The 27712-nt window shown below is 43.5% G+C and overlaps 1 protein-coding gene across 1 annotated transcript; it reads right to left on the reverse strand.

Annotated features, from left to right (window-relative positions):
- Positions 1-385: 385 nt before the first annotated feature.
- On the reverse strand, positions 386-27216 carry LOC144250809 (uncharacterized). The gene is made up of 4 exons (XM_077793968.1): positions 27072-27216; positions 4178-4304; positions 3941-4001; positions 386-3253 (listed from the first exon to the last, which is right to left on the reverse strand). The coding sequence occupies exons 1-4, from the start codon at positions 27117-27119 to the stop codon at positions 457-459; spliced, it is 3033 nt and encodes a 1010-aa protein (XP_077650094.1). The 5' UTR covers positions 27120-27216; the 3' UTR covers positions 386-456.
- Between the last annotated feature and the right edge of the window lie 496 nt (positions 27217-27712).

Raw genomic sequence — 27712 nt, forward strand, 5'->3', positions numbered from 1 at the left:
GGGACCCTCCTTACCTTGCCTTTTGTTACATACTTTGTATGAAAAAAAAATCATCACATGATGTTCCCAGGGCTACTGAGGTACCCTAAACAGAGAGAGAGGTCCAGCCTTGTTCATGTAAGTGAAGCTGAGAGGATGTAACAAAGGATTTTCCACACTGTTTACATTCATAGGGCCTCTCTCCAGTATGCGTCCTTTCATGTCTGTGAAGCTGAGAGTATGCAGCAAAGTCTTTTCCACATTGTTGACATTTATAGGGCTTCTCTCGAGTACGCATCCTTCCATGTGTGTGAAGGTCACTGGATCTAGCAAAGGCTCTACCACATTGTTTATATTCATAGGGCTTCTCTCCAGTATAAGTTCGTTCATGTATCAGAAGAGAAGAGGATTTAGTGAAGGCTTTCCCACATTGTAGACATTCATAGGGCTTCTCTCCAGTATGAGTTCGCTCATGTATCACAAGGGAAGAAGAAGTAGTGTAGACGTTTCCACATTGTTTACATTCATAGGGCTTTTCTCCAGTATGTATTTTTGCATGTACATGAAGTTCACAGGACCTACCAAAGGCTCTACCACATGTTTGACATAGGGTTTCTCTCCAGTATGCAGTCTTTCATGTTTGTGAAGGTTAGAGGATGTAGCAAAGGCTTTTCCACACTGTTGACATTCATAGGGCCTCTCTCCAGTATGTATCCTTTTATGTCTGTGAAGCTGAGAGCATGCAGCAAAGTTTTTTCCACACTGTTGACATTTATAGGGTTTCTCTCCAGTATGCATCCTTCCATGTGTGCGAAGGTCACCAGATCTAGCAAAGGCTCTACCACATTGTTTACATTCATAGGGCTTCTCTCCAGTATGAGTTCTTTCATGTATGAGGAGCTGAGAAGGTCTAGCAAAGATTTTGTTACACCACTTACATATATAGGGCTTCCCTCCAGTATGAGTTTGCTCATGGGAGCGAAGGTGACCAGACTGAATGAAGGCTTTGCCACACTGCTTACATTCATAGGGCTTCACTCCAGTATGTGTCTGTTCATGTATCTGAAGGGAAGAAGAAGTAGTGAAGACTTTTCCACATTGTTGGCATTCATTGGTCTTTTCTTCTGTGGGAGTTCTTCCATGCATGTGAGGTTCACTGGATGTATCAAAGGTATTTCCATAATGTTGACTTTCATTGGGCTTCTCTCCAGTATGGATTTGTTCATGCATCTGAAGGTAAGTTGACATAGTGAAGCCTTTCCCACAGTGTTGATATTCATAAGGTTTCTCTCTATTATGTGTTCTTTCATGTCTGTGAAGGTTAGAGGAGTCAGTGAAGGCTTTTCCACACTGCTTACATTCATAGGGCTTCTCTCCAGTATGAGTTCGTTTATGTATGTGAAGCTGAGAAGATCTACCAAAGGTTTTGCCACACTGCTTACATTCATAGGGCTTCTCTCCAGTATGTGTCCGTTCATGTACCTGAAGGTAAGAAGAAGTACTGAAGACTTTTCCACATTGTTGGCATTCATTGGTCTTCTCTTCTTTGTGAGTTCTTCCATGCATGTGAGGTTCACTGGATGTATCAAAAGTTTTTCCACAATGTTGACTTCCATTGGGCTTCTCTTCAGTATGGATTTTTTCATGTCTGTGAAGGTTAGAGGAGTCAATGAAGGCTTTCCCACACTGTTTACATTCATAGGGCCTCTCTCCAGTATGCGTCCTTTCATGTTTGTGAAGGTGAGAGTATGCAGCAAAGTCTTTTCCACATTGTTGACATTTATAGGGCTTCTCTCCAGTATGCATCCTTCCATGTATGTGAAGGTCACCAGATCTAGCAAAGGCTTTACCACATTGTTTACATTCATAGGGCTTCTCTCCAGTATGAGTTCGTTCATGTGTGTGAAGCTGAGAAGATGTAGCAAAGGCTTTGCCACACCACTTACATTCATAGGGCTTCATTCCAGTATGAGTTCGCTCATGGGAGCGAAGGTCACCAGAATGAATGAAGGCTTTGCCACACTGCTTACATTCATAGGGCCTCTCTCCAGTATGAGTTCGTTTATGTACGCGAAGCTGAGGAGATGTAGCAAAGGCTTTTCCACACAGTTTACATACATAGGGCTTCTCTCCAGTATGAATTTTCACATGTGAGTGAAGGTAAGTGGACTGAGTGAAGGCTTTGCCACACTGCTTACATTCATAGGGCTTCTCTCCAGTATGCGTCCGTTCATGTCTGTGAAGGTTAGAAAAAGTACTGAAGACTTTTCCACATTGTTGGCATTCATAGGATTTCTCTGCCATATGAGTGTTTTCATATGAGTGAAGGTTAGAAGACTGAGCAAAAGCTTTGCCACACTGCTTACGTTCATAGGGCTTCTCCCTAGTATGAGTTCGTTCATGTCTCTGAAGGTTAGAAGAAGTAGTGAAGACTTTTCCACATTCTTGGCATTCATTGGGCTTCTCTCCAGCATGGATTTGTTCATTTATCTGAAGGTAAGATGAAGTAGTGTAGGCTTTTCCACATTGTTGACATTGATAGGGCTTCTCTCCAGTATGAGTTTGCTCATGAGAGTGAAGGTGAGCAGACTGAGTGAAGCCTTTCACACACTGCTTACACTCATAGGGCTTCTCTCCTGTATGAGTCCCTTCGTGTATCTGGAGGTAAGATGAAGTACTGAAGGCTTTCCCACATTGCTGAAATTCATAGGGCTTCTCTCCAGTATGCGTTCTCTGATGTATTCTAAGTAAACTGGGATAAGCAAAGTCTTTTCCACATACCTTACATTTGAAATGTGCTTTCCCAGTGTGTCTGATCATGTGACATCGAAGACTTGTGAATGAAACCAAAGTTTTACCACCTTGTTTATATTTATGGAGTTTCTCTCCAGAATGAGTTCTTTCATGTTTTCTAAATAAAGTGCGGGAATGAAAGGCTTTCCCACATACCTCACATTGAAAAGGTTTACCTCCACTGTGTGTTCTCATGTGTCTTTGAACAGCTGGGAGAGAAGAAAAGGCTTCACCACATTGTTGACATTCATAGGGTTGGCACTCAGTATGAGAATTTTCATGTCTTTGAATGTCACTGGAACAACTGATGACTCTTCCACATACTGTACTTTCATATGGTCCATCTCCAGTTTGTGTTAACATTTGTGTGTGATCACTTTTGAGAGAAACCAGAGATTTTCTGTATTGTTTCAATTCACATGGCTTCTCTTCACACTCTTCATGCTTATAGTGTTCATGCCCACTGTGAGATCTGAAGTGCCTGTGAAGGTATGAAGGACATATGCAGTCAGTTGCACACATAATGCCGTCATATCAATTCACTCTATTAAAATTTTTCTTTGTCTACTTAAGAACTGGAATCTCATTGAAAATTTCCCCATACTGTTCTTTGCCTTTGAAGTTTACCATAAGATTTCTTTAAAGAATGATCAGCACATGATTAATGCTTGATTCATTCATGATTTTATATTTATTTAAAGGTGCTAGGCTTACATTACTACCAACATCAGGTAAAGACTAGGTTTTCCAACTTGTTCAAATTGCCAGAAAATAAAGAGATTGAGAGGAAACAATGCTTTGCAACACAGCTTGCCTATGACTATGATCCAAATAGTGATATTTACATATGCAATTTCATAGTACTTTTGCATGTCAAGTACTTTGAAAAGACTGAGTATATTTTACAGTTAAATATACATGTATGTAAAATTGATTTCAGTTGTGAATAAACTTTATTGATTTAAATGTGGTGCAGAGAAGAGAACCCAGTGCCACAAGTGGGCTAGGCAAGCTCTCTACCACTGAGTCATAACCCCAGGCTCAGTTAAGTATATGTTTTTGGTAAAAAATATTGTGAGAATACATACATTTAAAGCTGTGCACATTTCTTGCAAATTATATGACATTCTCAGATTCCATCAAGGATTCCTCTTGTGAGTACAATTACCTTAGATTACTCCCAGAATTATTGATCTGATCTTCAATGTTCTGGTCATCCCATCTGTTTCCTAAAATGCCAAACCAAAACATTATAAATTTTTAGGAGATAGAAATGCTTTTCCAAATTTATGGAGCATTTTATGCTACAATAATTCACCAATTGATTGTCTTTTCATGTTCTACATGAATGACCAAAATAAACACGACTTCTCTATGTGATTAAATAACTACACAACATTATTACCTATAGATGCCAGGTTTCTGAGGACTTCCAGCATCACATCTCTGTAAAGGTTCTTCTGGGAAGCATCCAGCAAAGCCCACTCCTCCTGGGTGAAGTTCACAGCCACATCCTCAAAGGTCGCTGAGATCTAAAATATCCCACAAATGTGTAGTGGAGGCCAGGAGAGATTGACAGTGTGAGAAATCTATACTCAACATGCATGATGTTCACATGATTCCCTGGCCTCCCGATTAATTCCACGATTTTGTCCATGAAATCTTTAGTGTACTTAAGTCCTCACAGCCACTCCAACACTAGAATTGGGCCCCACACAAGGTAAACAGAGAGTGTTGTACAGCCTTCCTTTGGTGAAATCAGTTTTGGTGAGTTCACAGGAAGTAAGAGGTGCTCTCGGGTCACCCTTAACTTATTTGTCGATTGCATCTCTATCACCATCCTACCATCATCCTGTGCAGTAGAGAGCTACTATTAGCATTCTCCATATTATTTACCCTTAGAAAAGAAAGCTGACTGAGTAGGAAATTGCTGGAATCACAAAACTTAGCCTTTGAGACAGATCCTGCCAACCACAGTGGCTCACTGGGCCTCCATAGTTAATATACACAACATGGTATTTACTGATCTCCCTTTTCCTTCTGAAAGTCAATTGTTCCATCCTTAAAGAAGTGCCTAGAATCAGCCCCAACCCACACCCTCCGAGTATGGAGTCACTAAAGAGTTTCCCTCATAGACAACAGTTAGACAATCTTCCACACAGGTTGTCACAATGTGTTCACTGGGGACTGAGCTCAACTTGGGTGATTACACTGAGGACAACAAGAAGTTTGCAGGAGCTTTACTCCAGAACAAATTTACCCATTAGTAATCAAGCATATTGATTCATAAACACAACAATATAATAATTTCTAGTGGTTAATGTCAAAGCAGAATGGGGTGTATGGAAAGATGGCATGTATCTTAGAAAAAACTCAGTGACCCCCAGAAGTCACCTTATCCAAACAACAGCCTTACAAAATGATATAGGTCTGAAAAACAGTTTTCTTAACAGACGGCAGAAAATCCTTTTCCAAACCTCATGGCAACCATGAATGTCCAATGATTCTCAAGCTCTTCTGAACAGCAGATGTCTCACTCATATCATGTACAGTCATGAGACACACACCACGGTTCTGCTCAAGGACACTTTGATCAAGATAGGCCACATGTACAATGTTGGTCTGTCATGAAAGAGATTCCTCATTCCTGTAGCACAGCTGGTGCAAGAAAACCTCAGGCACAAGCACTTCCAGGGTGTGTTAAAGCAGCAGGTTTGTAGCCCAGAATCCTGAACTATGCCACGCTGACTGCTGGTGAAACAGGCCACTCCATGTGGGTCTCTAAGCAGCCTATGATTTCTGCACATTGTGGAACAGCCAAAAGGACCACCTACCAGAACACAACCCTGCCACTCACAAAGAACCATGCTCAAGGACTCAAGACACATGGCATTTGAAGGAGGACAGTATCAACAGAGGCTAGAAGAAGCCCAAGAGAAAGCCTTTAGTGGGCTGTTCTTCAAGGCATGGAAAAATTATGGGTGACAGCAGGTGTCTTGGGGAGAGAACACAATGATGGTCCAGGCAAATGAGAATCTACATGCCAAGTACTTCCTCCCTCTATTCTGCAGACAAATGTGATTTATTGTACATTTAACTGTCAAAGACTAAAACCCATTTCAGAAATTTCAAAGAAATATATTTTTATTTACTTACTTATGTGTGACAAATTGAAAAACAAATAAATAAACAAAAACACAGTGTGGATCAAATCCAGGGGAGCAGAACCACACAGTCACATCCCTGACACATTTGATGTTTTGAGACAGGGTGTTGTATGTTGCTCAGGGCCTCCTAAGTTGCAGAGACTAGCTTATAAACTTAGGATCCTCCTGCCCCAGCCTCCCCAGCAGCTAGGATTATAGGCACTCACCACTATGTCTAGGAAAAATTTACTTTTAGAGAAAAATAAGCTAAACAATTTTCTAAAAATGATAAGCACACACACACAAAAAAGATCAAACTAGACACCAAATTGACACAACTCAGAGTCTGGGACCCTCAGAGTACTACCACAACATAGACCAGAACAGAGCCCAGAAAGAGACTCCCACAAATATAGTCAACGGACCTTGCAAGAAGGAGAATCATTTACATCCAAGGTGAAGATGACTCCAGAGAGAGGGAGTGTTCCACACACAAGCAGAACCATGAGAACAAGAACATCATCATGTGTGAAAGCTCCTGAGGTTCTCCACAGCTCCATGAAGCAGTCTTGGAGAACAGTGGAGAGCAGCAAGCAGGGTGTGACCTTCACTCCCCCTTCAGAAAGCCCCTCTCTGGTGCAGGACAGGGGTGTGACCTCCCAGTGTGAGACCCTAGTCACTGGCTACAGACTGCACACAGCAGATCTTTCCCAAGTTTCTTTAATTTCTATTAAATTTATCACAGAACTAACTATGCTAACATCTTAAAGAAATTTTTAAAAGGTTCTCACTGTTCTAAGTCAGAAGAAATCACTGTGAAAAAGTAGGTGGAATTCCTTAAAAAGAGTTAACTAAACCCACAGCCTGCATATAGGAATAGTAGCAAATTATTGTTTTGCCACTCAACCACCACCTGAAGTCTAGAGAAGAAAGCTGAGGGAGAATTTCTTTTGGAAATCAGGTTTCAAAAATACCCAGGTTCAGGAGGCTCAGGCAGGAGGATTGCAAGTTCAGTGCCAGCCTCAGCAACTCAGGGAGCAACTAAGCAATTGAGCAAAACCCTGTCTCAAAATTGAAAAAAAAAAATTTAAATACAGGGGGCAGGGGATTTGGTTCATTGTTTAAAAACACTTGAGTTCACTCCACTTTATTGTGCCCCAAAATAAGAATACCTAGGTATACAGAGGAGGTAAGGAAGCCCACAAAGGCCAGGAGAAACCCTTTCAGAGAAGATCAAGAGCTGCATTCATTGCAAGCTCAGCACTGGTGTCTCTCCAGGCTGGGGTGGGCAGAGCGCAGGACAGCAGAGTCTGAAGCAGCACCAGTCTGTGTTAAAGCAGAGGCCCCAGCACAGCTCCCTGGAGGAGCCAGAGCACGGAGCTCTTGCTGTTGCCACTGCTCTTTCCTTGCTTCTGGTGAAGCAGCAAATGAGGGCAAGGACACCGAGATCTGGCAGCAACACTTTAGTAGTGGCAGCAGAGCCCAGAGGAACAACTCCCAAAGCCTGAGCCTGAGCACATCAGGGCCTTTACTTTTAAGCATAAGAAACGTTTGAGAACACTGAGGCAGGGGAGTTGGTGCCATCTATTTGATATCCCTTACAGGGACACATGCTTATCCACCGCCTAGGGACTCAGCTCTTAGAGGCCAGGGCCTTTGGCTGCACTCAACCTAAAGAGGGGCTGCTCTGTCCCTGCTACTGTGTGGGCTGCTTCTGCTGCTTGGTTCTCTCCTTACAGGGACCTGTCTGCTGCCAGCCTGCAGGGTGAAAGGTCAGAGAGCAGAGCTGCTGGGTGGCAGCTTGCAAATCCACAGCCTGGCAGCTCCCAAATGGCTGAAGCTTCCTTCTGTCCCACCACACCGGCACTCAGGGGAGTCTAGAAATGGACTGAACACAAGCCAATTCACCACACACCGCAGACAAAGCAGTTTTGTAGGGAGCCACTCTGAATGACTCACACGTTCCAGTCCTGAAGCAAGAGATTCTGACCAATCACTACATTTTATGGTGACTTGGGCATTGTCCCAGCTCAGGAAGTCGAAGGCATGTCTTCAGGTGTAAGTGTGTCACCCACAGGGTTTTGCTACACTCACCTATTCTTCTGTAATCTCACCCCTTCGCCCTGTTTGGGATAGAATATTCCATGGAAACACCCTTTGTGTGTCCCCTTCTCTTGCTCTGCCTTTGGGTGTGGCCTTCCTAGATGTCAGTCAACCTGCTGACACAGACATCAGGAAGCTAGACTCAACTGCCTGAAACCTGACCCCTTGCCTCATTGGAATGGCTTCTCCTCAATAAAAAGGTCCAGCACTTTCTCTCTCTCTGTTGTGCTCTCTTTCTGCAGACACTTAAGGTCAGAGGAGCCATCACAGGACCCAAAGAAAAAGATATCTGTGTCTCTTGTGGGAATATTTCATGCAGCCAGTTCACCTGGAGTGACCCTGAGGGTTTTAGTGTGGGGAATGTGACAATTGGTGGCCCATATGGCCACTCCAGTGTGATTTTTATAAATTTAGTGCATTTGGAGTTTCTCTTCAGAAGTTACGCATGCTTCGGATTGCAGAGTATTGTGGGCTGAATTGTAGAAAGTGGATTAGACAGAAGAAATATCTGTGAGGTTAAACTTTTAAATGTTTGGGAATATTCTGTCTTTATAAAAATATTTTTATAATTCTAGACTCTAAATAAATGTAAAGTGTTATTAAGATGATTAGTGGGATATGTGAAGTTCAGTCCTCTCCCATGGGAAAAGTGCTTATGTGGACTTTTTGGGATTGTTTTTGTGAATCTTTATATTTTGAAACATTAAGATATTTTTTTTTTTTGGAGGGTTTATGTACTAGATGTCTGTGCTGGGACAGTGAGAAAAAAGGAAGAAAATTTTCATGCTGAGAGATTCTCCACCTGTAGAAAAGTGAATTTTATACTTTTATTGTTTTGTGAATACTCAGAAGGTTCTGAACCTCTGCTACACTCTTGTCCTATGGATCAGAAAGACTGTAACTGAGCCTAGCCACTGCTCCCTGTGGTGTCTGTAACTAGAGCCACTGCCAACAGTGCTTTAAACCCTTAAGCAACCTGGCCTGGATGCAGAGTGCCTTAAAATCTGAGAGTAACACTGGTGTCTGAAGTTAAAACTTAACTTTTAAAGGACCCATGTGCTCCCAGGGAAAGTACAAAAGACAGGAGGACACTGTGAAGGGATCATAAAGGAAAACATCCAAAATTGCAAGAGTGTGAACAGCAGTGCAGGTCTCCAGATGAGGCTTCATAGGAACAAACCAAAGGCAAGGCAACCCGCTGGGAAGCTCAGGGAGCCTCTGCCCTGACCAATGGGCTGCAGGATCCTTGCTGTTTCCGTCACCATGGTAACCGCCCAAAGCCTGGCTGGCCAAGTGGACTTCCTGGTCCCGCCCCCGCATTTCCAAGGCTTCCTATTGGTCCTTCCACTGTCACTCAGACAGGACTTCTGGTCCTGCCTCCCAGCCACTAACCTTCCTTCCTGTTTCACAGATTTGATCCTGAAACTACAGAGCCTGCACTTTTAAGAATCCAACTTGTAAATGCTAAGGAAAGACATCTTTTTCAGGAAAAAATCTAATTCCACAGGTTACTGTGTGGCAGCCCAAGTTTAAGTTATTTTTGAGTTCCACAACCTGACTTTTCTCTATGGTTGTAACTAAATAATGTTCTATTGATAAGAGATATCAAACATATGCCTCTTATATTTTGCTTTTCATTTTGGAGGTTATGGGAATGCATTTGCTTGTTGCAGGAACAAAAGCCGGCAATGTTCCTGTGATAATCAAGAAATCCTTATTCTCATTCCTATGTAAGTCAAAAAGAATAATATATACATAAGGATCTTATTTCAGCTACATTGTGTGAATCACATATAAGAATGCACTCTTAGTTAAAAATAAATTGAAATGATTCCAAAATATCTCAAGAACCACGTGGTTACATAAAGTTAATACAACTACAAGTTATGCTCTTTGAATAACCTATAGTTGTTGATCCATAAAATAATTAACATATGTCAAATTGTTTAATTAATACATATTTATCTAATTGTTTTTGTTCAACAGAAAACACATAATTTATATATTTCTTATACATGCATTTACCTAATGCTCTGCCTTTTAGTTACCGATATTTGAGATGAATGTATTTTACTATAAATTTACTTTCAAAACATAATCAAGTAATCTCAAATTACTGCACAAATGTTTAGAATAAACAGATATGACTTTGTCTATAAGAATATCCAAGGGCTTTAACTGTATTTTCATTCAGACATTTCTTATGTAAGTACAATAATTTGCTTAGACTCTACAGTTTTCAGAAATTGTTCCAAAGTATTCCTAGGAAAAACTCTAAAAGAAAAAGATGCTTCAACAGAGAGAAAGCACACACAGGAGGTCCTAAGAAGAAAGGGATCATCTTTGGGTGAAACAGGTCTTTATATTCTAGATTTTAATGATAAAAGTAGTTGTCTAAATGGAAAGATTTTTACATCGATAACTAGACAGATGACATAGAAAGTTAAAACAATTGAGAAGAACATTTATATGTACTGGATTGACCATAAAAATTTAACTGATTAATTCAAGGATATTTCAGGGTATTTCCCTAATTTTACTATGCTGATATGAGCTAAAATATTTGCCCATATTTTGACAAGATAAAGACCTATTAAAATGTTAAGTTTATTTTTGTTAAGGAAGGTCTTTATTGCCTAATGATTTTTTACTGTTTCAGGTAAGGATTAATTTTGGTGAATAAATTCACATCCTTGACTAAACACTAAATATATTAAACTACTGACTTAGATTCCAATTTTGACAATTCTCCTTGGAGGACTAAAATTGACTCAAATCCTCTGCTAATTCCTATATATTACTTTTGTTGGATAATTGAGAGATTTGGGAGAACATTTTATTAAGATTGATGTTCTTCAAATTAAAGTCACACATTGGTTTTGAGCAATAAAAGTTGCAAAATTGGTTGGAAATTCATTGATATAAGTTCTCTGACTAGACCTATTATCCACAAAAAATATGGTAAGATTTATATGTTATTCCCTCGCCTGGGAAGTAATCTTCATCATATTTTCTAAAAGATAATTAAGAGATACCTATTGAAAGGATAAAATTCTTTCTTTTTTTATTTTTGAGAGAGAGAATTTTTTTAATATTTATTTTTTAGTTTTCGGTGGATACAACATCTTTATTTTTATGTGGTGCTGAGGATTGAACCCAGCGCCCCCCACATGCCAGGTGAGCACTACCGCTTGAGCCACATCCCCAGTCCTGAAAGGATAATATTCTAAAATACAGAGATATTTGGAGACCTTCTCTCAAAAAGAGATTGAGAGTTCTTTTTAAGTTGTTAGGATGGATCAACTAGTCTATATTGGGAAATTGCAATAATGCATAAAAGATAATTCTTTCTTAGCGTTGAAATCCTTGTACTATTACCTACATCCTAAACTGGCAGTGCTATGGCTTATGCCAAGCCTTGACTCAGTTTTATTAAATAAAGACAAGGGAGGACAGGAGCTCCAGGGTCAAGCTGTCTGGAAGCCCCCAAAGCTCCTCAGGACCCAGGGGCCGGGAGGGACCCCTGCTGCCGAGGGGGACCCCACTTCAGCAGGGAAGGATGTGGACTTGCTCTCTGTCATAGAGATGGTGGCCTTGGTAGAACAGAGGGCCGCCCTGGCCCTGCAGAGCTGTCCCGCCCCACCACCCCAGCGCCTGTGGTCTTTGTGTCTGCTGAGCAAGGTGGACCACCTAAGGGGTTGGGGTCTGAAGGAGACCTGGCGGTGGGGACTACAGTTGTGTGGCTGAAGCAGTAGGCCATTTTGAGGCCCGGTGGACAACACTCCCACCAAGGGCCTCTGCCAGGAGGATCACCAGGGCCAGGTCCTGGTGAGGTAGGCACTGCCTTCCTGTCTCCAATGGCAGGGAGCCCCGTGGGCCACGCAGCCTACCTAGTGGAGGCGGGGCCTGGCTGGTTGTGCCTTCCCTGGCAGCCCAGGTCCCTGGGGCTGGAATCAAGGACCAGATCACCTGTGACTTACACCAGCTCATCCGCCCCTCCAGGGTGCCCTTCCCAGCACCACGGAGTTCCTGCTGCCTAGGGCTGATGACGCCAGCCGGGTTAAGACCCCAAGCCCTCCAGGCCTGGGGACAGTCCCCCGCCCACCGCACCCCCTGCCCGGCACTGTGGAGCTTGGATGCGGGGGTGACGGGTGTGGTGGACGAGTGCGCCTTGTTTGTTAAGGACGGGGGCAAGAATGTAAGAGAAGAGGCAGTGCCTGACTGTCCCCAGGAGCCACCCCACCTGGCCAGCTCTCTTCCTCCAGTCTCAGGGGCCAGATGGGCCACCCCCAGCTGATGTGCCAACCACATCGCCAGGCCCAGATGATGCTGAGGGCACAGCTGAGCTGATGGTGAGACAGCAGGCTCCTTGCAGTGGGCTGGGTGGGGGCGGCACTGGCAGGGAGGAGGGGAGGGGAAGGGGAGGAGCCCATCACGCCCACCCCTCCCCCATCCCCTGGGAGCCAGGGACCAGGACTAGGCTACCAGCCCACATCCCAGTCCAGGCAGTGTGGATCACCCGCCAGAACTGAGACCAGGCTCAGGGTGACCCAGAACTCCCAGTGACCCCTGTGGGTTTTCCACTCCTCAGACCCAGGTTGCGGGCCTCAGCTCACCCAGCATCTCCCTTTCCTCTGCATCCAGCCCCACCCCCTCCTGCCACTCTCTACCCCCAGGGACCCACCAGCAGGGAGCTGAGGGCAGCGAATTTGGGTACCACCTAGTTCTCCCCCATGCTGGCCCGCGTCTGCGCCTTCTCTCAGCTCTTCGTCTCTGGAGCCGTGTTCTTTCTTTTCTTTGGGAGTTGGGGACCACCAGATCACAAGGTGGATCTGGCACTTCATCATAGCAGCCTGCCGTCTCTATGTTTTCCTCATGAAAGAAAGAAAAATCAGTGTTTTCTCCTTCATCTCAACCTACCAGTGTGTTCCCTTCCACTACAGGGGAAGAGAAAAAAAAAACTGGAATTCTGGAAACTCTCCTTCTCCCATTACTTAAGCTGTGGTCCATTTTTAATATACTTTACAGTGTGGACTGGAAAGTCCACCCATAACTAGATTAATTCTCCTAACTGCCATGGTCAGCTATACCCACATGTTGATCCTGTGGTAAACAGGCTGACTGGGAATATCTTTTGGAAACAGACAGCATGGAAGAAACCTAAAGCAGCCAATCATGCTGGTCCTTAGAGATTAAGACTGTATTTACCTAACTGAACAATTGTCAGAAAGATTAATAGATTTTTTTTTCTGTATAGGCCAGTTATTCTTTAAAATATCCACCAATGCATCCTTGCCCTGATCATTCTACAATAGAAACTGGCACCTTTCCTAAGTATTATTCCTGGGTATTCCTAAGTATTATGCAAATGTCTGGTCAGTACAACACAAGAGATCTAGAAATAGTGATGCATTTTAGGCTGGTCTCCTAGAACGGACAAGAGCAATTACAGGAGGATGCCTGGCACCTGGAGGTTGATTGGTAATACCCTAACCCTCAGTGAGATGGCACCCAAAAGGATGTTTGGATGTTTGTCTTCTGCCTTCAGAATGTTTACATCACTGACCGAACTAATAGATTCCTTAAATGTGAGAGTTAAGAAAAAGGATGATGAATATCCTGAAGCCTGTATGAATACAACTCACCTTATGGCATCGCTAGTTATTGCTGGCTGGTATTTCAGAGCTGCACTCTGCTGAAGTTCATGTTGGGGTCTGAAACAGGTGCATGCCAATGAACCAGACCTAGGCCAGCTCCCGTCTCATGATCTTTGAAGTGACTACTTTAAATATTATTCCTTGCTTCTGTGATACAGTCTTTATGGCTCTGTTTCAAACTTACAACATGTGGATTTTCTTAATGTTTGACTTAAATTACTTCCAAGATCTTTCATAGTCAGATAAATGCTGAAGCAAAAATTAGAACTGAGTTAAAATGCTCTAAAAAGCCACTGTAATAAATATTGTGACTGAGCCCTCTGCTCCATGGAAAGGCTGAAACACCACGCCAAATGAGCATGTCCATGTTACCATTGCCAAGTGCAAGGCTTCCCAATAAATCAAGAAAGATGAAGAGTCTTCTGATGAGTCATCCTGACTTGTTTACAGACTCTAACATTTCCCCCTTTCATTTAATTTAAATAATGACCATAGTGGTTTTTACACAAATACCATAAACAATCTGCTACAAGCAGAAGGGGAGGATACAAAATGCCACAATGCCAAGCCAATTGATGGCTCCATGCAAGAAGCCCTTGGAAAAATTATACCAGCAATGACACCGTTTGTAAAGATACCGAGTTACAATTTGTTGTAAATTGCAGTTTGTTGTTTCAGTCCAGGTAAAGCAGTGTCTCAATAGATTAAATCACAGTCCAGATAAATCACAGTCCAGGTAAGTTCTGCAGGCAGCTAGCTTAAATCACAGTCCAGGTAAGTTCTGCAGACAGCTAGCCTAAGCTATAGCAGCAGAAACAGTAACAGCTCCGAAGTCTCGTCTGTTTTTTAGCCAAAGCCTCGTGCGGTTTTCAGCAACACTGGAAATTCTTCCACCTTGGTCTTTACTGGCATTGGGAGGAAGGCAGGAATTCTGGATGGCTAAAGAAAATCCTGTAGCATTCTACTAAGAAAACAAACTTCTGAACAATTTAGTACATTATCTCAAGGTTTTTTACATTTGAAATAAGCCTTGATAGTGCTCATTACTCATTAGCTTCCAGGTGTGGGAGAACAATTATAGTTACTGACGTTGGAAATGATCAAACTTCAGGGACGCCAGTAGCCAGTAGCCTCTTCGGCTGGCTGTAGCAGCCCGAGATGGCCCTGGGGAGAGTCCCGGTCTCAAACTGCTTCCAGGCACAGGGAGCAAGAGCCTGCCAGACTGTGCCTCTGGGTCAGGTTTAGATTTGGGCTGGCAGCAGTAGAAGAGCCGGCTGCCACTGCTTGAAAAGTCCTTGCTACGCCATGACCCGCTTGTGCATGTGGCAGCCTACGCACTGATTCATGCACCCTCTGGTAACGAAAAGCATTCAGTAATAGCCTTTTGCTGCAACTGTTTTCCTGATAATCCTTCCTCCTCTGAACTTTCTTTTTTCTGACTAGAGTTCCCGGGCTTCCATCAACACATGCCCTCACTATTCTTGGTTCCATTGGGGTGCCTTCTTCCCTTAGTAATTTACTTCTCACCCCTTCCATATTTTCATCACAAAGACAATACAATACACCAAGACAAAACAAGACAGAAACAAACTGCATCAATCCTCTCCATTTTCTCAAAATGACCATTTTTTCCTCTCGCCCTATCTGCTTAGGGACGAGCTGATTGCTCCCGTCCTATCTATGGATGGGCAGCTTTTTTCGTCACTTACCCCCGAGTGTCCCGGTGCTCCCCGTAATGGGCCACCATCTGCCGCAGCCCAGCTGGCTGGGCAAAATATCCGGGGGTGACGAACGACTTAGGTTGATACAGCAGGAGTAGGAGCTGTTTATTGTAGGACAGGAGCGGTATTTATACATTCCACACAGCTTATCTTAATTAGCATAAACTAGATACAGCAGTCAACCAATAAGGAATCTCCACACTTAATGACTCCGTGGAGTTACTTCACAAACCACTCCCTCTGGCATTTTGCCAGGCGCCATCCAGACTTGTTTACAGACTCTAACATTTCTCTGGCAAAATGCCAGGCGCCATCCTGACTTGTTTACAGACTCTAACAATGAGTATTTGGCAGAATAATAATATTAGTAACCTGGATCTTAAAAGTTGGTTATATCCCTGATAGTATATTTTCTACTAATGCTTTTTGTGTTTCAAGAGTAGATCATCGGGGCTGGGGATGTGGCTCAGCGGTAGCGCGCTCGCCTGGCATGCGTGCAGCCCGGGTTCGATCCTCAGCACCACATACCAACAAAGATGTTGTGTCCGCCGAAAACTAAAAAATAAATATTAAAAAAAATCTCTCTTTAAAAAAAAAAAAAAGAGTAGATCATCATGACCTCGGACTGAGAATCTAGTGATGGAAAGATAGAATTTCCCAATTGCCTTCAAATATTAAGGAAGAGGAAATATGTGGTGAGCCACACTTAATGACCCCCCACCTTCCAGTCCTGAAGCAAGAGGCTCTGACAGATCACTACATTTCATGGTCACTTGGGCATTGTCCCAGCTCAGGAAGTCAAAGGCATGTCTTCAGATGTAGGTGTCACCCCTGAGGTTGAGCTACACTCACCTGTTCCTCTGTAATCCTACCCCCTTTGCCCTGTTTGGGATAGAATGGTCCATGGAAACTCCCCATCTCTTGCTGTGCCTTTGGGTGTGGCCTTCCTAGGTGTCAGTCAACCTGCTGACACAGACATCAGGAAGCTAGACTCAGCCCCCTGAAACCTGACCCCTTGCCTCATTGGAATGGTTCTTCCTCAGTGAAAGGGTTCAACAAGTTTGGTCTCCTTCTCTCTCCCTCTCTCTCTCTCTCTCCCTTTAAGGTCAGAGGAGCCATCACAGGACCCAAACAAAAAGGTATCTGTGTCTCTTGTGTGAATATTTCATGCAGCCCAGTTCCCCTGGAGTGACCATGAGTGTTTTAGTGTGAGGAATGCGACTCAGCAAATGCATGAAGCCTTCCAAACAGGAACAGCATGGTAGGAGAAAAGGGGAGAACACATTTCCATTCACTTTTCAACAGCAAAATATACAAAGAATGCTCAACACCAAACAATACATGAGATTGACCAACCCTGAGAAAGATCAGGCTCCCAAATGCCTAGGTTAAATTTTCTCTTCTCCTTTTGTACCAGAATTTGAACACAGAGGTGCTTAACCACTGAGCCACACTCCCAGCTCTTTTTAATTTTATTTATTCATTTTTATTTTGAGATAGGATCTCTATAATATATTCAGGGCTCTCTAAGACACTGAGGCTGTCTTTGTACTTCGAGTCCTCCTGCCTCCGCCTTCCTGACCACTGTAAATACAGACCTGTGCCCTCCCTAGGCTAAACTTTCAATGAACTGTCTGAGAGTTTTAATAAGCATGCACCTGAAACAAAGTCAAAACACATCAGGCAGAGACATACAGAACTGCCCAGGACAACGAATCCACACTTCCATTGGGAGACATCAGCCCAACTCTGTCAGGACAGACATGGGGACAGAGAAGCAGACAGGAGGGCTTCACTGGCCTTCACTCAAAGCTAAAGCACACCGAGTTCTGAGGGTCACAGCAACACCCCCCAGGACAAGGCACATTCTGAACCCTAAACTACACCCGTGAGAGTGTGCAACACCAGTGAAAGCCCATGTATGCCCAAAGAACATGGGAGTTAAAGCAGAAATCAGATTAGAAGCAGCTGGAAAGCCTCCAGGCAAAGGGAGGAGAAGCACAGGACTCAACAGATCAGGAGAAAGAGGTGAGAGAAAAGGTGACCATTTTAAAGGAAATGAAATGCAAAAGTCCACCATAGGAAATCTGTAGAGAACAGCACAGGGGATGCCTCATTGGTATCTAAGGCATCCAAAGCACCTTTCAGAAAAGAAGAGCTAAAGCAACCATTGAAACTTGCACTTCAGGAGACCAGAGAAAGAAGGGCAAGGTAAACCTAAATCAAGCACAGGAAGGTAACAGAGAGGGTGTTGATGAAACCACAATCAGGAAATCGACAGTCTGCAAAATCAAGCTCTTCATGAACATCAGCATCACTGAAAAACTGACATAAGGCCCAAAATACAAAGGACAGAGACTGAGCTTGTGGCTCAGTGCAAGAGTGCTTCCCTAGCATGTGATAAACCCAGCCTAATTCTCTCTTAAGATTGAGAGCCATCTTGCCACAAAGGCATGAAAACCTAATTTCAGCTTTGCTATAAATCACTGCAAATTCTAAACTACTTGGAAGGCCTGCCCATGCCTTGAACTCACCCATGCCTGGCTCTCTGACCAGATAGCAGCCCTCTCTGAAACTTTAGTGATGCCTCATCAATCTTGGCCTTCCCTGGCCAAATAACGACGCTCCCTGAGGCTCTAATGACCTTCATAAATTCTGGAGCTTTCTTGCAGCCCAGCTTTATAGCCCAGAAGGTCACCAAAGAGGAGTTTGAGAAATTACAGAAAACAAAACTCTGAGGAGCATAACACAAGGCTAGTTTACATTTTTGCTGGCCAACACATCAGAATTTATGAAGGTCATTACAGCCTCAGAGAGGGTCATTTTCTGGCCAGGGAAGGCCAAGATTGATGAGGTGTCACTAAAATTTCAGAGAGGGCTGCTATCTGCCCAGAGAGAGCCAGGCATGGGTGAGTTCAAGGCACGGGCAGGCATTCCAAGCAAGATCAGAATTTGCAGTAATTTATACTAAACCTGAAATTAGCTTCTCATGTCTTTGTGGGGAGATGGCTCCCAATTTTAAAGAGGGAATCAGACTGTGTTTATCAACAATCTCCTACAACTTACACACAAGGAGAGATACACAAAACAGGCTCAATAACTAATTACCGCCCCACCCACACACACACAGAAAGGGTCTGACATGTCAAACAGGCTTCCAGGAGACAGTGAAACCTGCCACCAACTTTCTACTGTTCTTTTTCCAGAACACAGAAGCTGAGTTAAAACCTCCTAATTCTTTCTGAGCTCTACGTTACCAAATTATCAAAATTAGATAGATAAAGAAAAGTATTATATAGAATAGAAAAGTATGAATGACTCTCACGATTATGAATGCAAGATTCCTCAAACATTTCTTATTGAGTCCAAAAATAAATTTAAAAAATTATACACCACAACCAAGAGGGAATTATTACAGCTACTCGAGGCTGATTTAAAATTGGAAAACCAATTAACATTACCCATCACAACAAAAAGCTAAACAATAAATATTGATTATATAAAAAGTTAAAGAGAAAAATCAAGAATAATGAAAATCACTCAAGCTCAGAAAAACACCATGTCTTTATAGAGAGACAGCATGATCTTTTACTCTATGTGGAATCCCCCAAAGAACCATAAAAAGCAACTCCATGATGTCAGTGTTGTCATGTTTATAAACAGGACAATTATCATCCTGTTGACAGCAGCAAGCTGAGCATGGAGGCCATGCCTCTGATCCCTGCCACTCAGGGGGCAGAGGCAGGATGATCCCAGCTTGGAGGCCAGCCTGGGCAATTTAGCAAGACTCTGTCTCCAAACAAAACCATTAAAAGGACTGGTAATGTAGCTCAATGGTAGAGCAGCCCTGAGTCCAACACCCAGCAACAAAACCATAAAGAAAAACAAACACACACCACTTATACAGCACCAATGAAAGAGAAATACTCATATATAAATCTGATAAAAATCTGTATGACAAAAACTGCTAACTTCCAATGAGACTATCAAAGACAAGGAAAACACATGGACATATTTTATGTTTGCACATGGGAAACCTCAGTGCTGTCATCAATTCTTACCAACTTCAGTTATGGATTCAATATAATCCTAATCAAAATTCTTTTAAGTTATTTCTTCAGTAATAAAAGATCCAGAACAACCAACATGGTAATGAACACTCAATTCACAGGATGAACACTACCTGAGGCTAAGAACTACTAAAAATCTACAATCATCAAGACATAGTGGTATTTGGCACAATATAAATCTATTCCATTGATCTTTAACAAAGGAGCAATGGAAAATACACTCTCTTGGAAAATACTGCCAAAACACCTGCATATTAATGTACAAAGAAAGGAAGCATTCTCACTTCACAAAATCACAGATCAGCTCCCAGTGCAGCCTCAGTGTTAAAGTAGGACACAGAGCTGGGACTGCAGCTCTAGCACAGCACCTGCCTGGCACTTAGGAGGCCCTGGGTTCATGTTCCAACACCAAAAAATTGCCTATACATCATAGTACTAAATGCAAACTTCAAACTTCACTAAAATGACACAGAAGTACTTACAGAGAAATCTAGATTGGCATGACAGCTTCATATGCAACATCAGACACATGATCTGTGAGCAAAAAACTTGTAAATAGAACTTGAACAAAATGAAGATTGTGTTTTTCAAAAGATGCACTTGAGAGAATGAGAAGACATGCTAGAGAACTGGACAAAATGTTTTCATGACACATAGTGGCACTGGGTTGGTATTCAACATGCAGGAAGAACACTCAGTAAGAAAGCAAGCAATGTGGAAGTGAACAAAAGATCTGGAAAGACACTCATCCAAGAAACAGAGACAGTTAATATATGTAGGAGAAGATGTTCATCAGGACATACTTAAGAAACTTCTAATTAAACAATGAGGTACCACCAGATACCCACTGGAGTGGTCAAATGCCAAACAATGACAGCCCCAAAAGACAGTGAAAACATGAATCAGCAAGAACCCTTCCCTTGCTCATGTGAGTGGAGAGAAGAACACTCTCTCTGGATGACAGTCACGCGCTTACAAAATAAACATGGTGCACTCTACAATTAATTCACCACACTCCCAGCTGTCTATGCAAATGAGGTGAAAATTATGCACAGAAAACTTCTCAGCAGTGACTACAGCAGCCATATCCAGAACTGCCCAAAGCTAGAAGCAAGGAAGATGCACTAGCAGAACTGATGGGTGCCAGGGACTTAGCGAGCAGAGAGGCAGGAAGGGCTGGGGAGGAGGGATGAACAGGGGGAACACAGGATTCCCAGAGCAGTGAACCTCTTCTGCATGACATTATTATGTACAGTACATGACACACACAATCACACCAGACAGAGGAGGAATCCTAAGATAAAGGATGGATTTCAGCTGATGATAAGGTGTTGTGAGAAACTGATGTGACTCCATTTTTAAAAAGAAATAAATAACAGCAGATTCTACCTCAAGGCCTGTCCAAGGGAAGGGGGCTGAACCACAGAGCACTCCCTAGCAAACCTCCAATCAGCATGAGACAGGGAAAATACCTGGAATGCCAGATGAGCCCCAGTAGTTTATTGTGGTGGTTGATAACATGTTGGGAAACCATGTAGTTTAGCACGTACACCCCTCGTGGCCTAAACCAATCAGTTAAAATGAATCCCCCTGTTGCAATAACCAATCACCCCTACCCAACTTTTTTCCAACCATTGAATGTGCTAATCAATGTTAAGAGTTGTTGTTTGACTTCCCCGCAGTATGGGATGATTTATTGTGTGATGTTGTTATGCATAGAGTATCCCCCACAAACCTATAAAATCTCACTGGACAAAGGACGGGGACTCACTCCCTGGGACTGCTGAGTCAGAAACAGTTGTGAGTCCAGGCTGGAGCTTGCAATAAAGACTCTTGTGTGATTCCATCAGATTAAGCTCCTGGAGGTCTATTGGGATCCCACGAATCTGGCATAACAGTTGCTTCATCCACTCTCTTAATAAAATGTAGGACACTGGTTCAGAAACTAACAAGCACCCAAAATCAATGCAAGATGTTGAAAACAGTGTGGAGAAAGGGTGTTTAATACTATATGTAATGGCTCATTTCAATTGTAAACCCCATTGGATTAAGAGATATTTGTGATAAGAGGCCTCTAGGTGTGTCCATGAGGGTGTGTCTAGAAATGATTGACATGTGGAACAGCGAATCAACCTGGAGAACCTCCTTCAGCTAGGCAGCACCATCCAATAGGTCAGTGTCTTGGGTGGAACAAAAGCTGGAAGAAGAAGGAAGCAGCAGCAGAGCAAGCCCCTTTCTTCTCCAATGGCTGCTGCAATGGCCTGAGGGTATCAGACTCTGCCTTCTTCACTCTCCCAAAGTGGACTCTGCCTGTGATTCTCCAGGGAGTTTCCAGAACCTTTGGTCTGGACTAGGGCAGCACCATTGATCCCTCTCCTTCTGAGGCTTCAGCCTCTTGGACTCTGCAGCTACTACTTCTCAAGCTCTCCAGCTGCAGATGGTCACTGTGGACATCCAGCTTCAGGTCAAGTAGGCCAATCTAATAAGTCCCCTTTTATAATCACACTTCGTGTTGATGCTGTTCCTCTAGAGAACACTCACTAATAAATAATGTAAGCCTGAAATTGCTCTGAAAAACAAAGTTTATCTAATAAAGAAATGAATAAACTACCAAGCCATGGAGTTTTGCAAATATATACATAAGAAACAATATTATATGCTAAATACCTTTTTCATAATAATGCAAAGATAAAGCAAAGAAGAAGAGTCATAATTACAAATTTCAAATCTATGGACAAAAGGAAGGAATATGATTTTCAATATTATTTCCATCTGGAAAGAAATTGGATGATGAGTCTTCAAAAGTCCTGCCAACTGCTGGTGTGGTGGTGTGCACCTGTAATTTCAGCCACTAGGGAGGTCAAGGCATGAAACTGGTAAGTTGGAGGCTCTCTCAGTAATTTAGCAAGACACTCAGAAATTTTGTGAGACTTGGTCTTCATCAACTATAAATGGGGGGACTGGGATTGTAGCTGAGTGGCAGAGCATTTGTTCGCATGTATGAGGCACTGGGTATGATCCTTAGCATCACACAAAAATTAACAAAATGAAGGTATTCTGTCCATCTACAACTGTACAAAATAAAAATTAAAAAGTACATAATAAATAGGAAGGGCTGAGGATGTGCTCAGTGGTCAAGTGCCTGTAGGTTTATTCCCCAGTTAAATACCTGCCCACACCCAAAATGCTGCTCATACATTGAAATTCATTGTTGGAGGACAACATAAGCATGAGCAAGTCCCTGGCTTCAATCCCAGCACTCAATACATCAGCAAATAAGTAAACAACAGTCTACAATACTAATTATCTCAGGCTGGAGAGTAGCTCAGTAGTAAAGAACTTGGCAGCCCTCAGTTCAATCCTCAGCAGTACACACACACACACACACACAAACACAAACACACAATTAAAAAAATCACAAAGAAAAACTGAAAATATATGTAATGAGTGATAAAAAAGATTATAATACAAAAGATACACAATGAGAGGCAACAAAATCAATGGAAAGACAACACACTTTCTTACAAAGGAGACTGAACTTTCCCATGATCCACACTCTTTGAAAAAACAAAGAGCATTTCAGAAAATTATGTGAAAGTCAGGGCATGGATAATAGTACACTGCATCTAAGACCAGTGAAAATATTGTACAGGACAGAGAGAACAGAGAGAGCATTTATGCTACTCCCAAGTTTCATAAGCTAAAAGGCCATCTCCCAAAAGGGAGGCCCTAAGAGGAGGCACTTAGGAGGAAACAGGAATCAGGTAACATGGTGGGAATGCTCATTTACTATTTGATAAATTATTCAGTGATTAAATGATCACAGTTGGGTATTTCAGATATCGCCAAAGTTGTCCTTAAAATTTGCAATGAAGATGGGTATGATAGTGCACATCTGTAACCTCAGTTGTTCAGGGGTCAGAGGCCTGAGGCAATGTAGCAAGACCCTGACTAAAAAGGAAGAATCTAAAAGGGGCCAGGGATGTGGCTCAGTGGTTATGCACCTATGGATTCCATTCCTGATACCAAAAAAGCACACAGTTAACATGAACCTGTGAAGTCCAGAGAACAACAACCACAGACTGTCATCCCCTGTCAAATTTATGACCGTGTAAAGGAGAGAAACTAGTTTTTATGAAATTGCATTCATAAATTTATTCACAACTATTTTTGTAAAATGAATTCATTTTCAGCAGCAAAATGGAAGACAGAGTTTCTCTGTATGTTAAGTGGCATTCTGGAATCTACCACATGGCTTTCAACTGGAAATCATTGAAAAGACAAGATTGACTCTCAAATTTTCTATACATATCAGGGGTAGCAAAAGGTAAATTAGGTGGGTTTTATTTGTTTGTTTGTTTGTTTGGTACCAGAGATTGAACTCAGAGGAACTTTACCACATCCTGAGCGATTTTTATATTTTATTTGAGATGCAATCTCACCAGGTTGCATAAGGCCTGGCTAAGTGGCTAAGGCTATCTTCAAGTTTGCAATCCTACTGTCTCAGCCTCTGGAACAGCAAGGATCACAGGTGTGCATCACTGTACCTGGCTGTAAATTAGAATTTTTAACAATGGAAATGTAACTAGACTTTAAAATCCACTTCTTTTTTGCCTATTTAATAATAGACCATCTCATTTGGTTCTGAATAAATACACCTGGGCCTCAGATAAGTGAGCACATCATTTCAAAGTGATATACAGAAAGCTTTGGTGCTGAGGGAGCACACATGTGTCAGGCTCAAGGGGCAGGGAAGGTCCCTGACAGCTGGGACATGCCCCCTCCAGGTCTTGCTCACTGAAAGCCTCCAGGATCACCCTTCAAGAGACCTGGACCATGACTCCAGTCTATGAGGCTTTTCAGGTTTGCACAGCTCTGCACTGGGGGTGGGTGGTCCTTATGCTCTGGGAGAGGTTTCACTCCTTCACACTGTGAGAGACTGAAAGGGCAGGAGTCACTGCTGACCTGGCCCCTCAGCACCAGCATCCACAGGTGGACTGGCCACCTGTCTCCAAGGAATGAGAACAGGGCTTTGGGTAAACAGAGTCCCAAGGAAGTAGCTGTCTAGATGAGGCCTGTTCCAGGAGATTCCTCAGCCCAGAGCCCCCAGCAGCTTCCCTGAGAGGCTGCACCCCACACCTCAGGCTGTCCTCTAGGAGGAGCTGACCCAGGGCCTGAAGTTCTGTTCACCCTGAAGGGACCAGGGCAGCTGTGGGCACCTTGTGGCAGATCCAGGAGAGGACAGTGGCTGAGGACATGGGACCCTGTGAGGCGTCAAAAGGGAAACTCTGCCCACGAAATCAGACATGGTGTCTACACCTAAGGAAGATGCCGTTTAATAACCAATCATCTTAATTTCTGTATCAGACCACGATTCATAAAACTTCTCAGAATGTATCACTACGCTTACCAGACATCTAGTCCCCACCATCTACCAAAGAAAGAATGTAATAATGACAGAAGACATTTCATTTTATTTTTTCTGTAGTCCACCAGTCTAATGATTCTACTAATGCAATTGGTTCCACAACTTTCTTTTATAGAAGTTCATGTAGGCCAGGCACAGTGGCACACAACTGTAATCCCAGCAGCTTGAGAGGCTAAGGTAGGAGGATTGCTAAATTCAAAGCCAGCCTGAGCAACTTGGTGAGGCCATAAGGAACTTTGTGAGATCATGTCTGAAAATAAAATATAAAAAGGGGTGGGGATGTGGCTCAGTGATTAAGTGCCCCTGGGTTCAATATCTGTCCTCCAGAGTTGGACACATACACCATTTACAGTACTTGAATCCATGTTCCTGAGTATGGTCATTAATATTCGGGTTAAAATGCACTATTTTCCATAGCTGGGGTTGTCAAAGCCTTTAATCCCAACATCTTGGGAAGCTGAGGCAGGAGGATCATGACTTTCAGGCCAGGCTGGGCAACATAGCCAGACCCTGTCTGAAAATCAAATTTAAAGCGCTGGGGATGAAGGAGAGCAGAATGAATCAGACACTATAACCCTATGTGCATATATGACTACAGAACTGGTGTGAATCGACATCAAGTGCAATCTGAAAAAGGAGCAGTTATACTCTATTTATGTCTGCTGTGTCCAAAGTCATTCGACTGCCATGAATAACTAAAAGAAGAAAAAATAAATAAATTTTAAAAAATAATTTATGTCAAAAAGGGAGAGGGGCTGGGTACATAGCCCAGGATTCAATATCCCTAGGTTCTATAAACAAATGCCTTATTCCCTTTAAAGTAATTATTTTGACCAAACACAGGAAAGTGTTAAGTGATTACTGTTTCCCCTCAAGTGTAATATTCACAAATAGAAAACAAAGGCTTTCAAAAGTGTTCTTCTTGCCAGGGACAGTGACACAGGCCTGTCATCCCAGGGACTTGGGAAGCTGAAGCAGGAGGATCACAAGTTGGAGACCAGCTTCAAAACAAGTGGGAGCCCATCTCAAAATTCGGTATAAGGGGAGGCTGGGGATGTGGCTGATAAAGCTTCCCGGGTTTGGATCCCCAATTAAAAGAAAAGAACTATTCTCTCCAATATTTCACTAGATGAAAAGTGACAATTAGCAGATGGTGTCCATTTGGACCGAGTGGGAAGAACGAATGTCTGGCCTGTAAAGGTAAAATTTCTAAGCTGATTCTAAGCTGCAAATGTCCGAGTTAAAGTGTAAAATACCGAGCATTGTAAGGTTGCTACATTACAAGGCTTGGGCTAAAAAAAAATAATAGACCAGGTATTGTTAAAATTCCTCTGCTACCCCCGGAACCTGTAATCTGTGTAGCTGTTAGGACAATACCTGAACTGCCCAGTAAATATTTCCATTGATTCCCTGGTTGTTTATTAGCTAAGGCCTCCAAATAGCTCAGCACGAAAGCATCCAGGCCACAAAACCAATCAGTTTAAATGTGTACCCCGCTCAGGGGTGACCAATCACCCCTGCCCAGACTGTTCACGCCAATGAATGTGACTAATCATGTCTCAAAGTTGTTGTTCAATTTTCCCGCGCCTCAACATGATTTGTTCTGATGTATGCAACCCCCCCCCCTTCCCCTGCTTGACCTCTGCTCTGGGCTCTGGGCTGCTCTCCTTTCTTGAGTGGGCATGGGGCCCCAGCATGCTGGTTCAATAAAACTTCCCCCTGCTTACTGCATGAGGCTGGTCTCTTGTGGTCTCTTTCTCCAACGCTCCGCCAGACCCTTACAGGCCGAGCTGTGAGGTGGAGGGAAGGTGGCTTTTGGAAGGCAGGAGGCGCCTGCAATTTGGGGGACCTACAGCAGCCTCCGGAGGAGCTCCCCTGGGAGGAGGAAGGTGCATTTGTGGCCCTGCTTCCTCCACGTTGGGAAGAGTGGGTCGGGCCACCAGTAGGGAGCAAAGGGGACACCAGGGACCTGAGCCGCCCTTCCAAACCCAGGGAACCAGGGGACAGCGCCCAGGGCCACCCTCCAGCGGGGACTCTGCCACTCTCAGCAGCTCACCCCACGAGACCAAGACCCCACGCGTCAGTGGGGACTCCTCGGCGCTCCCCAGCTCACCCGCCCGCCGGGCCCCAAGGCAGATGGTGACCGAAACCGTCAGTCCTGGTAGCAAACTCACCATTTTTGTCTTCTGTGGTGACCCCGCGTCCTCTTGAGGAACCTCCATGCACCCAAGATGGGGTGGGGACACAGGCTGTGCAAAGTAACCTGAGTCCCTGGAGTGGAGAACTTTTGTTTTGAAGGTTCAGGAGGGGAGTCCAGGAAGAAAAACAGCCCGCGAGATTGCGGAAGCCCGCCCTTCCTGTCTCTCTGCGCACTGATTGGACAGTTCCCCACGCATCCCGGATGGATGGCCTCCAGGCCCGACTCTGCATCGTGACTGACAGCCAAGGTGGCCAATCACTGGCTGAAATTGGGTAGAGTGACAGATTCTTGGCCTCAGCCCTTTTCAGGCGGAGCTTCCTGGTTGTGCTGGGAACTAATCCAGGTGGGAAGCCTTGGCTTAGCCTCTGGTACAGAGGTGACACCTGGCGCTGAGCTAGGCTTCAGCCATAGAGTGCTTTCCGAGCATGGCGAGGCCCTGGGTTTAACCTCAACACAAAAAACAAAGCACAGCTTCTCAGGGAGGCTGGGGCTGGAGGAGCCCAAGGTCAGTGAGACCTTCTGTTAAAATGAAAGGAAACGGGTGGGGATGTAGCTTAGTGATCCAGGTCAAGCCCCACTGGGTTTATTTTATATTATATAAAATTTTAAAAAACT

Source organism: Urocitellus parryii, chromosome X (assembly GCF_045843805.1).
Source record: "Urocitellus parryii isolate mUroPar1 chromosome X, mUroPar1.hap1, whole genome shotgun sequence".
In the NCBI taxonomy this organism is placed as follows: Eukaryota; Metazoa; Chordata; class Mammalia; order Rodentia; family Sciuridae; genus Urocitellus; species Urocitellus parryii.

Bases quoted from the DNA above. Each gene is read 5' to 3' on its own strand.
- LOC144250809 (XM_077793968.1), bottom strand. From the start codon at position 27,119: ATGGAGGTTCCTCAAGAGGACGCGGGGTCACCACAGAAGACAAAAATG. The intron at 4,002-4,177 runs GTAATAATGTTG...TTGGCATTTTAG, and splicing joins CAGAAACCTGGCATCTATAG to GAAACAGATGGGATGACCAG. The intron at 3,254-3,940 runs GTAATTGTACTC...ATACCTTCACAG, and splicing joins AATTCTGGGAGTAATCTAAG to GCACTTCAGATCTCACAGTG.